Below are 13,347 nucleotides of genomic sequence, written 5' to 3' on the forward strand. Positions count from 1 at the left end.
AATGTGATATTCATTATGGATGACAAAGGTAAGAGTAGTAGTGGAAATGAAAGTATAGAGATGGTGGCAAGTACTTGCTGGTAGAAGAATATGGAGGACTTGGCCAGAATTTTGGAATAACTAGTAGATGAAATAATAAATCATAAGTTCAGTAATATTTAGTGAAACCTAATTTAACAAAAGATTGTAGGATATTTAATATACTGCCTCTGCATGGGAAGAGCAGTTGCAGGAGAAAGTTTGATTAAAAGTGAGTTGTTGAGACCCTTCAGAAGAAGAAATACAATAACTTTCACAAATAAAAAATGCAAGAGCAAGAGAGAGTGTGGAAATGACTGGGGAGAACAGAGAGCTGGGGTACTGGTTGATCTGAGCTACATCTTTATTGTTTATCAGTTGGCCAAGCCCAACATGGGACATCATGTCTCCATTATCAATGTCATCATCTCACCAGCACTGTAGTGTCACCATGAATTTCATAAGTCTACAGATTTCTCCTTCCCTTCTGGAGGGTGGTGGTGGTCATGCTCCATCGGTTGCTTCATGTGCCTAAAATGTGGAGACTGCCATGCCCAGTAAAACCAGTTGAGGCTGGCCAACAGGTCAAGTGTATCCTCAGTGTGAACTAAAGCATGGGTTTCACTTGAGGTTTCCTCCTGGGCTGGCCTTATGTCTTAGGATTATAAGTAAAGTGGCTGGTTGACAAAACTGGCTTGTAGTTTTAGTGTTGTCCCTATACACAGTGAGCACTGAGGTGACTGAACCGTAGCACTGGAAAGTCTTTGGAGCATTTCCTGGGAGGAGACAGAAATTTTAATTATATGCTTCTTGTAAACATGGAAGGATAAGCATAATCAGAATAAGGCTAGGTGACATTGGCACTGAAACAAGTGAAAACAAACTGGCTAGGGAAAAATTTGGGAAGATGATTTGAAGAGGATTCCTACAGTCTAAACACTCCGGAACAAGAAATCCTGTGCTAAGGTTGTCTGTAACAACAGGGGAGCAAAATGAATGACCTAAGAGGGCTCTTCTGATCTGATGTTACTTAAACTGAAAATACCTTATTCTTGGCAAGTTTTAAGTAAAAAATTAACAATGATCCACAAAAAGATAGTTGTGAGGAAACCTGGTAGACTTATATGGAGTTGGATTGTAAAAGGTAGGTGATACTTCACTTACATGTGTCTGTTTGCTTCCAAATGAGTACTGGCAAAAGCTGACCTGTGCTTTTGAAAAGTATTTGTAATGTTTTTTGGGTTTTTTTTCCAAAATACTGCTATTTGGGTTTCTCTCTTTAATTGTCCAAAGTTTCTTCTTCCTTGGTTTAGAGTATATTCAACTTCTTCAGGTTTTGTGAAAGGTAAGTCAGTATATAAGGAAATGTATTGGTTTTATTTTTCTGCAAGTGCTAAAAGCCCTTTCTTAGCCAATGGTTAGGGTTTGGTTCTTCTGATCTTCGTCTGATGGTGCACAGATGGGAGGGTGTATGCCTTCTGAAAAGCCTTCCTTTAAAGGTGGATCTGCTAGCTCATCCTCTCAGACAGACAGGTTAACAGTCTACCTACAACATCTGCCTGTCATTTAAGAATCTGGCGGGGAAAGGAGGTACATTCCCTCTCATGCTGGGAGGTTTTTTGCAAACTGCGGTGAAGATGGCTCTTCCCATTGTAGTGCCTTGAGCCTGAGGGACAGATAGCAGTTCACAGCTGCTTTGTGGGGGAGGAAATGGTCTCTTTCCTGGGGAAAGAGGTTACTGAATTGTCAGTATAGCATGTGCTGTTGTGGTGACATAATACTACTGAAACAGTGACATTAGTTATAACATAGTTATGTACATACTTACATATGAAAGTCTCTTTGGCTAAGGGCAAAAGGAATAAAAATGTGAATAATGTGTCTTAATCTTTGAATTTCTGGTTTATTTCAGTAATGAAAGGACTGGTCATCTTTAATCTTATACTGCAGTTCTGACTCTCAATATTTAATATGGCAGTTGTCAGAGTATTTGAGAGAAATGCACATGCATAAATGCAAAAAAAAGGTACTTCAAAAGCGTATTGTTCACTTTTAATGCCTTTTCCATAGTCTCAAAAGTTCAGACAAGTGCGTGCTAGTTTTTGTAGTCTTGAGTGTGTACCAGCGTGGACTACAAGTGCTAACTTTCAATATCGTAACAATCTAGCTGAAGATCTCCAAAGTACTTGATTTGAACTCTCACAGTTCTATTAATTATAAATTTTAACCACAGAACCTAGTACTGGATCTGCAACTCTGATGTTTCTTTGATACACAAGCTATTCCCCGGACTTTAGATGGATTTCTTCATTAGAATATGTGATCAGTTTTTCCAATCACTATTTCCAGAAGCTACATACAACCAGTATGTTCACTGTGATTTTATAGAAAAACTGTCATTAATGAAAAAAGCTTCTTAAAAAGTTGTTGCTTGCTATTTCTTACTATTTATTCTTTAAGTCTGTCAGTGGTTGATTGATGGACAAAAGAACATTAATTTCTTGACATTATGATAATTTTGCATGGAACACAATCTTTCAAAACCCGGAACTTTCAGAGGGGGAGTAATTTCAGAGGGATTCTGAATTCCCAGTATCCTCTGTTCTTGTGAAAAATTCAGCTTTTGCTCAAATGCTTGAACATTGACTCCATGGGCCGACTTTGAGGCTCCTCATTTCAGGAATCTTCTTCTAAGGTTTTCTGTTTCTCTAGTCTGTTCTGCATTTGTATAATTTTTGGAGGATTTGGGGTTTTTTCCTCTCTTGGATACTAAAAGCTGTTTTATATTAGTCCTAAGACTTGAATAATAGAAATACAGTTTTCTCTACTTCCAACCCTTAGACTCAAAACTGGGAAAATAATGGCATCAGTAGCAAACAGTACCTAGGAGTCTCTGTGGGAAGCACAATGATGCAGTAGTAAACCTAGCCATGCTTTTGAAACCAGGCAGTGTTGAAACACAGCCACAGAGTAGTCTGATGAAATGGTAAGATTTTACTAGTGAGTATACTGTAATTAGGTCGTGCACTTATATCTGTAAAATGTCTATGTAGGGGAAAAGGGGTGAGTGTATGAATGGCAACAAACAAGAATATACTAAATAAAGGAAATTGCTATAGGCCCGTTTCATGAACAGCGCTGTCTGTAGCTGTGTTCTCCAGCACCAGTTTTCATCACAGGTGTATGTACTTGAAGGATGCTATACATCTGGGAAGTCCTCTTTTCCCATTTGTGGGAAAGGTGAGAAGACACTGATGTGGCTTCAGTGCTGGGAGGGAGGGGAGAGAAGATACAGGGCTCCCGAGTTTCCGGATGGAGGGAGGTGATGGAGAGACAAATCACCTACACTTCAATGTTGCCTCGTGGTGTCACAGCTGGGAGAAAGTGTAAAACGTCTGCCCCAGATACTCCAAATTCAGCAAGTACTCCAAATTCAGGACTGGTGGACTAAGGTTGTACTTAATTAACCCCCGATGGCCGTGGTGATGCAGTACTTGCCAGAGCTGTAGCCATTTGACTTCTGAAAGGAGAATCGTCATGCTTTTACTGTGTTTGTAGATACAGCATATGAAGTAAGGCGTTCAGTATAATATTCAGATGTGGATAAAAAGCTAGATAATCTCTGAAGTCACTAACTGTTTCACTCCACCAGTAAAATATTTTGCTTGTTTTCAGTGTGGTTGCTATAGCGAAATTAATTCTCACAATATCGTGTGGCAGTCATGCTGTGCTTTCATAAGCTGTTAGGATGTTCACATAAAGTGTAAATCAAAATTGCAGCAGACTATTGCAAGATCATGTTGTTTTAATGGGAAGAGAAGTCCTCCAAAAGCTTCCCTTTTGGTGGAAGGCTATAATCAGCAATTTTAAAAAACAAACTTCAGTTTTGAACCTTTCTGCACTATTGGCTGTGAACAGTGAGGAACTAAAAGGCAAGCACATTCCTGTTGGAAGGGGTCAGTAATTTTCAGGGGGGTTATAAATACACAGATGTACTAACAACCACGCTTGTTCGTTATTTCACGCTGTCAATGTAAAGTTCAGTGAGTAACAAATCCGAACTTGTTGTTTTAAAAATCTGTTACCAAGCAGTAGGTCTTCTCCTAGCAACCGGTGTTTTGCAGCAGGGGAAGCAATCGGATACCTTAGGGGGTGTGTTAGCATAGGGGGAAGAGGAAAGAAATAACAAAGGGGTTGGGAGCTTGCTTCAGCGGTGACACACAGCACACAGCTCCGTTTCTGGGTGTGCTGGGGATCGAGGAAGACAAGTGAGGGGGACAAGGCTGGAAGGGACGCGTAGAACAGGCGATGTTTTGGGATAGGAAGTGAACAAAAATGTTGGCTGCAGTTGAAAGTTCTTATTTGTTCATCAATTGCTTTGGTTTGGTTTAGTGAGTGATCAGCTGTAGAATTATTAGTTGGTTGTCCTCATTTAAAAAAAAATCCATACTGAGCTGCTAGGAAATATTTTTTTGAGCATATTTGAAGAATTACACTTTCTATTATTCAAAATAATTGCATTATTAGAGAAAACAAGATAAGTAGTTTTGTATTGTGCGTTTTGGAAACAAATTATATGTATGTTGCAGTTTCTTTTCAGATTTCAAAAAAATATTTACTTATTTATTTATTTATCAGAAAATTATCTTTACTTGTAAGTGGTGGTGGTCGATCCACCACCTTAAACTTTTAAGATGGACACCCTTCAAAATCCCTGCACTGAAATGCGTCTGTGACTGTCATTGCAGAACTCTGTTTATTCATCATTTTTCAGATGGTATGGCTTCTTCCAAACTGATGCACCACGTCACGATTTTTTCACACTTGAGAGAATAGTTACTTACAATGACTAAACATGCGAGTGTTCTTGGTACATGACTTCAAAAGGAGTTGTTAATAAATGATTTCTTGTGCAAAGTCATACTTCCATTAGGTGGACATGTTTCAGCACAAATTCATCAGCTAAAAGGAAAATAGGCGAGCATATGCTATTTCACTTTATGTAAGTGTAAAATATTTATTACAGAATGCATTTAAAATGTGTATTTTTGTCACAGAGGATGGGAAATATCAGCTGCGGAATTTTACTTATTTTTCCATATATCATGACAAGTTCTTCTCATTTTGCCTCACTAACACTCCTTCTGTTTCATTATTATAGCATAACACTGTCAGGTCTCTGGTAAACCTTCAAGTTTGAAAGATTTGTTTGAAAATAGCAGCCACCTTAACACATGCAAAATAGGCTGAAAAACCAGCATGTAACAAGGGGCAGTTTTGTGATGCTAAAATTACAGTGCATATGGATTTGCAATGCATACATTGCATCTTAAGTTTTGTAACTGTTTATGGTCATAATCCTTGGTTGTCAAGTTTTTTAGAGAAGATGGGATGTTTCGATCATGTCTGGCTGCATACCACGGTTGAGTTGATTCTTTCGTAGGCAGGCTGGGACTTGTTTGTAAAAAATAAAGTAGTGAACTGGGAAAATGAGTGAGGAGTTGGGTGTAGTGAGTTCTTTAGGCCTTGTATTTTAACTTCTTAAAATGATATTTCAAATCTGTGTGTCTCTACATCTGATATTTGCAGTTGTTAGCTTATTGGGCCTCAGCAGGTCATCCTCAAACCAGGCAAGTAGTATTTCCACTGTCCTTCTGTCTCCCTACTCTCATTAAAAGCAAAATCAGTCCATTTTTTATTTTCATATGCTCGTAATATTTTCTTATTACTGTAGTTTTTGCAAGGGAAACTTTTAGCTTTGAGGGGTATTTCTTAGCTAAATAAGGTCTCCATCATGCATGTATATGTGCATGTGTGTGATTTGTGTGCATCAAATATCATTGTCTGGTTCCCTCTGGCTATCCTGGCTCTGGAAAGTAACCCTATCCTAGCCAAATCCAGGACAGGGATGATACTTTATGAAGAAATAAATGCATTTGCATTTGCTAACTGAAGGTTTTACTTGGAGAATGTGTAAAGCTGCATTTGGAAAATCAGAATTCATTTGCAAGATTTCCTTTTTTAAAAATGCTTACATTTAGCTAATGAAAAATTACCTTAATATGTTGAACTGCAAGGGGAAAAATAACTATGTGAAAATATAATTTTGACATGTCTAATATATCAAAATATAATTCTGGGTTATTGAAGAAGGTATTAATTGTAATTATTGGTTTTCCTGTGCCATCACCGTAGATAAACAGATACCTTTAAAACTTAGTCGAGGTTGAAGATAGGTATGTAATGACATACTGAAAGTTGCCTAGGTAGAGTAGGATTTAGCTCCTGTTGGAGTGAATGCCGATTAAACATCTCCTCATACATGCATTTGAAAATTCCATTATGCATCTTTCTGTGCCCAAAAGATTGTGAATACAGTGTGGGCTCTGTTGTTTGTTTGTTTAAAGAGGCCTAATGGATTTGAAGATTTCATAATGCATTATTTTTGTCTATATACAATACTAGTTTTCTTCTTTCACAAATAAGCTGGTTACCTACCATAATTTTGCTTTATAATCTTTGTATTCATTAGTTGGACAGTTCCCTGCACCTTATTCTTCAGTGAAACCCAAGGAATCAAGAGAAAGTTGTTCTTACATCAGAAGCATCAAGTAGTGTATTACATATGCATGAAAATGTTACCACTCTCTTTTCTCTCAATGCAGTTGAGAGAAAACCTGATACTGTTCTCAGCAGCAGAAGCTGCCTGTCCCCTCAGACCATGCAAGCTCTTCTTGTAGGACTCAGTCTTAACAATGTTTTGCACCTTTCTACTTTGGGTAGAAGGCTGTTCCAAAATGTCTTTGCTGCAGTTGCTAGGAATGTTTTCAACTTTTTTTGGTGAACTTGCAGCCAATTTATACGCATGGGTTCTTGGATTCTTGTGCCAACATTATTCTCTAACTAAAATAGTTTTCTCTATTCTGTTCTCTCTTCTGTTTTATAGCAAGTAACTTCATCTCCTCTCAGCTTCCAATTTGCTAAGTTAAACAACCTGAGTCTGTTAGTCTCCTCTTATAAATTAAGATTTTTATTAACCATCTCAATAGTAATTTTCTGTGCCTGTTCCAGTTTGAATGGCTTTTGTTGAATAGAGGATGCTACACAAGGTGCCAGAGGAGACCCTACTTTAGCTGTCTCTGTTGTCTTTCTCTCTGCTGGAAATCTTCTCTGATGGCATTTGAGTTTTGCTTTTTAACACTGGCACCTTTTTGCACTGTCATCCTGTGGTTGCCTGATGTAGCTAATCTTCCTCCCAAGCTGCTTGTTCGATGGGATTCCACCATGGCGCAGAACTTTTGTGTTACCGTTGTGTTATTTTCCACTTTCTTTTACTGATTGTTACCATATTTCTGTTATCCTAGTTCTCATGATCAGCCTGTTGCTTTCCATATCGTATCCTTTTAACTTTTTCTTATCTAATTGTATCATCACTCTCATAATTCTTGTGATGTGTCATTAATTAAAACACTAAACATGATTAGTCCCAAGATAATATCCGAAACACTGAAGATATAATCCCCATTCCTTAATACATGCAAGTGAAGTACAAATGTGTGTTATTCAGCCAAACATACAGTGAGATGTAAGATTCAGCCATACAGTAAGATATTTCTGTCTATTCAGGCTTAATAGCTGTTTTCCTGGGCTGTATTTGTGTGGGTATCTAGGATATATTGAATAATACAGAACAAATTCCTTCCGTTTGACAACAGTGTCAAAGGTCTTCAGTCAGGGGTAGGGCCTGGTTTGGCTGAGCCTTATAAAAACAATCCTTGGACAGATGATTTGGTGGAATAACCAAAGCAGTTTTGGTTATGTGAATAGCAGTTTTGTGTGTGGAGCAATGTAAATAAAGTGGAAGGGTGATGATCGAGGGAGGAAACACCTGTAAAAGCATTGACCAACTAGAGGGTGACTTTGTGACTCTGGACTGGATGAGGAAAGAACTAACAAGATCTTGAAAATAACCTGCGGCAGAGAAAACAGCTGGAAGTGCTTTTTTTCTTCTATTAATTCCTGGAGTGTTTTGTTCTGTTGTGATATGAAGCTTGTGTAGAACCTTGTTTGTAGTGACGACAGTACCTCACTGTCGCAAGAAGCACACAGTAATACTCTTTTTTTAGAAAGTCAGTCTGTAGGCTATGGAACTTGAAAAGTCCCTGCTACTCTCAGCTCTGAGCCCTGATGATGGCCTGGGCACTGTAGAGGGCTGTTGACCTTTCCTTGAGCAAAAACCATCTGAACTCCACAAACCTATGAGTACTGTTTATTCGAAGTGACTAGTATAAATATCAACGAATCAGAGACATGAAGCACTGCTTTCACTTCTTGTGATGATGGCCCAAAAAAGTCCCTTTGTTTCTTCAGAGATTCCCTTCACTTTCTGCCTGTGCCATTTCTGATTAGAGTTTCTCTTGGAGTTTTTTTGAGCTACAAAATCAACCTCTATAATGTAGAACTGGCTAAAGAAAAATTAAGATTTGCTTAGAGAATTTACAACATAAAGACATCCTGAACAGACAGAAGCTGGAAGCCTTAACACACTTAGGGGAGATCAAGTGGCTTGCAAAAAAAACCAAAACCACAACAACCCCGAAAGAACCAACCCCCAGCAAACCAAACATGGGGAGAAGTAATGAACAAAATTTGTACTGAGCTGTAAAATGAAGAAGCCCACACACATTAGAGGCTTTTATAACTGTGTTAGAAGCAAATGTCGTAAATTTATCAGTCTTTCCTGTAAAAGAGCTAGTGAAAGAGGTGCAATAGCAGGAAAGATCTGGCTTTCTCTTAGCAGGATGCCAACAGTTGTCTTAAAAACCTCTGTCGAGTGCTGCAGCACTTGATTGCCTTAGATTTGTGTAATTCCTGAGGAGCTTATTGGTTTCACTATCTTTTATAGAATGTGTGTTTTTCTAACGGTATTTCTTTTTACTTATTCACATGATTATATAGCAGTTTTTCTAACTGATTCAGGTTTCAAAATCCTTATCACGTTTTTGGTTTGGTTGGTTTTGAGGTTGGTTGGGTTTTGGGGTTTTTTTTTGAGGTTTATATTCCTGTTTGTGGAAGGAGCATAGGGAGAAAGCATTCTGTTTAGATTTTAAACTAACATGCCAAGTCTGAAGGTGTGAGCCATGTGTCACTCCGGTACCCTTCTGTGAAGCCTTAGAGGAATTTTGTTTTGGGGGTTTTGGGGGGGATTGTTGGGTTTAGTGGTTTGGGGATTTTTTTTTTTTTTTTTTGCTTTTGGATGTTCTTTTTTAATTACAGGAAAAAGAGATTATGGAAATAGTTGAAATACATAGATTAATTTATCTTTTTGGGGTTTTTTTTTTTTTTTTTTTTGGTTTTGGTTTGTCCAGAAGGGTTTAGTACAGAGAGCAAGCATATGGTGACAGCTGGTAAACTGAAGGTTGGTTTTCTTGGATGGTTGATGGTACAAGGTCACTGAAGGATGTTGCTGCATGATAGACATGCCTGTTCCTTCTCCCTGCGGTCTGTAGTCTAATGCTTAGTAGAGCAAAGTCAGGCAAGGACCACAAACAATTTGAAATGTTCTGTGCCTCGGAATTGTAATGAAATCATTGGGAAATGAGATCTGCAAGCTGGACACTCACAATATATGACATCTGACCAGTATTCTGAGAGAGTCACTGAATCAGAGGGTATTGTGTTTTCTTTCTCTAGCTCACTTGTTTGAGCTCAGCCCACAGCTATAGTGACCAAATGTCACTGTCCTTTGATGCTCTGCATGAAACGAGTCTAATTTTCTCTCCATTGGTTCTTTGGAAGCAAAGCTCAGTGCCTCAGCCCAAGGCACTCGTAAAACACAGATCTGGGGGAGACTGTCCCTCTAAAAAGCTGTGCCCTCAAAACATGAGGGTACAGGATGTGACCTGATTGCCTAGGCAACAGCAGTTCATTCACCTGGTGCTAAATAGCTTATATTCTTAGAAAAGTGTAACAGCGGGCAAACAGCTAGTATTTGCTCTAGTTCTATCACCTAGAAAATCCCAGCTACGGTTTTTTCCGTACAGAATAGGGCAGATGTGACATAACGTGTTTCTGTTCCCATCAACGGGCTTATATATATGCAAAATGTGGTTCTTTGGTCTTGAAAAGAACAGCTTGTATCCTTAGCAAGTGGGGAAAATAGTCTGGCATATTTGGGGGAAAAAAGTATTACCAATATTGAAATAAATAATATATTTGGTGTAAAATACACAAATCCGCACAGAAAAAAACAGGAGATCTTTGAAAACTAATTATAGAATCTTGTATCAAAAATTAAGAACATTTTAATTTTACTAAGATATGGTGCATAGAGAAAAACCACTTTCTTATATTCCACCTCCTTTCTTCATTTTTTGTAGTTTCACATCTGATACCTACCAATCCCTATAATCACTTTCCTGCAGGGAAAAAACACCAACCCTCAAAGTTACCTGATTTTTGGATTGAAAGTACCGTTCACATGCTCTAGAAATGCTAACTCACTTGACAGCTCAAAAAAAAAAAAAAATCCCAAACCAGAAAAGCCCTCTAGTACCGTTGTGTGAGAACGTCTGCTAGGCTGCTAGACATTAGCCTTTGTTGCATTTATTTACTTACTAATCAATACTATACAGCACTCTTTATATTGTTCTTCAGAGCATGGTCTGCTCTGTTGCTCTGTAGGATGGAGTTAGCAGTCTGCCCACACTGAAAGTCAGCCCGGTGGGCAGAATTCCAGGAATGTATGGTGGATAATTCTGGGGTTGCATGGAATTTCAGTACTTTCTAATTATCAGCACCTAAAATGATATGGATTTGAGGGACAGATGTACAAAAAGAAAGAAAAGAAATTGTGGTCGAAGGAGTCGAAGGACTGGGAAGGAAGAAGTCGCATTGAACCTGTAAGCATGTAATCAGGATGCCTCTCTGGAAAATAAAGATTTGTGGTCCATGTGCATTTTGCAGTACAGAATCACAAGGTAAAAATGGATAACATCATTAGGATTATTATAATCCTGGAATAAAGCTGTGTTCCTGGGTCATTCCACGACTTTCCTGGCACAGTAACGTAGCTGAATGTGATGGGTAGAGATTTCCACTGCCTCATTCAGCCCATATCCTAGTGGGTTTGGACATCCTCTCGGATCATGTGATGTTGAATTGGATCCCATTCCACAGAGGAAGATGAAGAATCTGTGTTTAGGAAGCTTCCAAGGAAGTTACCTGCCTGCTGGAGCTCTGGTGCTCTACACTGGTGCAGTATTAGTCCCAGCATGCTTCCTGATCCGCAGGTTGAATCAAATACCGTGGGGGTGGCCTGTTGGACTGAACTTGGTTCGTTACTCCTTGAGAGCTGACGGTGCATGTGTCATCTCAGATGTCATAAGACATGGGCTGGGTGCCGAGATGTGCAGGCAGGTTATGAACACTTCAGCTTACACACCTTAGTAGGACTTTAGACATGGTAACTTGCAACAAAAGCTCAGGTACTCTGTGATTTTTGGTGTTTGGGTGGAGTTTTTGTTGTTCAACTTCTTGTATTTCAGTGTCTGTGTTTCCTAATAAAGCTACCTGACTCCTTGTTTTTTGGAGTAGCCTGGTACTGAAGCTAGAGCTGCTTCAGGTCATTTCTTCTCTTTACCCCCCAAAAAAAAGAAAGAAAGGAAGGTATCTTGTAGTCTTCTATAACACTTTGAACCCAAGAGCTACAAATGCTTATTTCTCTGTTGCAGTATAGTATTTGAACTTTAGGAAAGACCTACTGGCCAATCTCAACCATTTTTTCCTTTGTTTTCTTGCAGGCTTTGATACTTCACCAGCTTGGGCGCTACAGCTTGGCAGAGAAGATTCTCAGAGATGCCGTCCAGGTGAACTCCACAGCCCACGAGGTCTGGAATGGCCTGGGAGAGGTACTGCAGGCTCAAGGCAATGATGATGCTGCAACCGAATGCTTCCTGACGGCACTGGAGCTTGAAGCTAGCAGTCCCGTGGTCCCTTTTACCATCATTCCCAGAATCCTTTGAAAGGACATCCGGCTCCAATTTTGGTCTGTCTTCTGGTTGAGGAAACCCATTGTATCAGGCTGCCTGGTAACCGGTTAGTTTGAAAAACTTTAGAGCTACAGGTAACAAACTACAGTCTTTTGCGGGAAAGTGGCCAAAACAGTGACATGATGCAATATATTGATGTTAGACTGAGGGGAAACAATGGCTAGCCAGAAGGAAATCACTCCTACCACCTGCATTTTTGCCCTGGTAGTTTTAAAACATCGTTACCTTGTTCATGGATGATGTGCCATACTTTGTTAGTGATACTTGAGTGTTACATAAAATTATAGTGGAATCAACTACCAAATGTAGAATAAGTTAAAATTCAGTGGCAGAGCAGACTATTTTTAAGAAGGCTGTTAATAAAACTGTTCTTGTCCTGCCTTTCCATCTCCTTCAGCCCAAAGTCAAAATGTGAATTTTCTGTTTCCATCTCTATTTCAGTCCAGGCCAGAAAATCAGTTGAGTTCTTGTTTTCAGTTGTTAATAGCTGTGATGTGTGGCTAACCATTATCTCTATTTAGAGCAAAAGCTGAGTACAAGAATATTTATATTTTACCAATGTATGCCTGTTACAAAAAATATATTAGTTATTTAAGTTTAACTTTTTTATGTGAATTCAGAGTTTATTTATCAATGGAAATATGTAAAAAGAAGTCTCAAATGGAATATTTACTGACATTCCTTATACATGACCCACACCGGCTAAATGGGAAGATTATGTTAATAATAAAATGATTTTTAAATGGAACCTTTCCTGTGTCCTGGTTAAGAACCCAGGGGGAAATAGATGGCTTGTGAAGAGATTTTTATGGTGCAAGGCCTGTGGCTGGCTGGCCTCGAAGATGAATGACACCAGAATCAAATGTCCCAAGGCCACTCTAGAGAAGAGAAGCTGCTACTGTGTTTGCCAGTGGCATTCTTATCTTAGATTTCAGGTTCCCTTACATCTTCACTTTTCCTCCTCTTTCAGTCCTTCCGCTCCAGCTCTCGATGAAGACAGATTACTCTGCCTCTACATAATACATGGACATTTACATATACCTTGGTAGTGCTTGGGAAGAGCATGTTAAATATTTACACACTATTCAGTTTTTCTTCACCCATCTTCTTAGTTCTTTCTCAACATCTCCTGCACTTTGTGTCCTTTGAAGGAGAAGTTGGCTGGTAACATGTTACTGCCACTTCAGTGGTAATAGGGCCAAATCTTTAGTAGACAAATAATTGCCAGTGTTCCTGGCATGGAGAAGAGTCATTTGTTGCAGCAAATATTCAGGGTATG

General features: G+C 39.0%; 1 protein-coding gene across 1 annotated transcript in view; it reads left to right on the plus strand.

The window, feature by feature from the left end:
* The window catches only part of LOC104501784 (tetratricopeptide repeat protein 7B-like), a gene marked incomplete at its 5' end in the record, with an annotated part of 54,258 nt that extends 41,442 nt beyond the window's left edge, over positions 1 to 12,816 (plus strand). The window contains one exon of the mRNA XM_010145658.1: positions 11,820 to 12,816. Within this exon, the coding sequence (XP_010143960.1) occupies positions 11,820 to 12,041 (222 nt within the window). The remainder of the gene's footprint in view (positions 1 to 11,819) is intronic.
* Between the last annotated feature and the right edge of the window lie 531 nt (positions 12,817 to 13,347).

Source organism: Buceros rhinoceros, unplaced genomic scaffold (genome assembly GCF_000710305.1).
Source record: "Buceros rhinoceros silvestris isolate BGI_N320 unplaced genomic scaffold, ASM71030v1 scaffold391, whole genome shotgun sequence".
NCBI lineage: Eukaryota > Metazoa > Chordata > Aves > Bucerotiformes > Bucerotidae > Buceros > Buceros rhinoceros.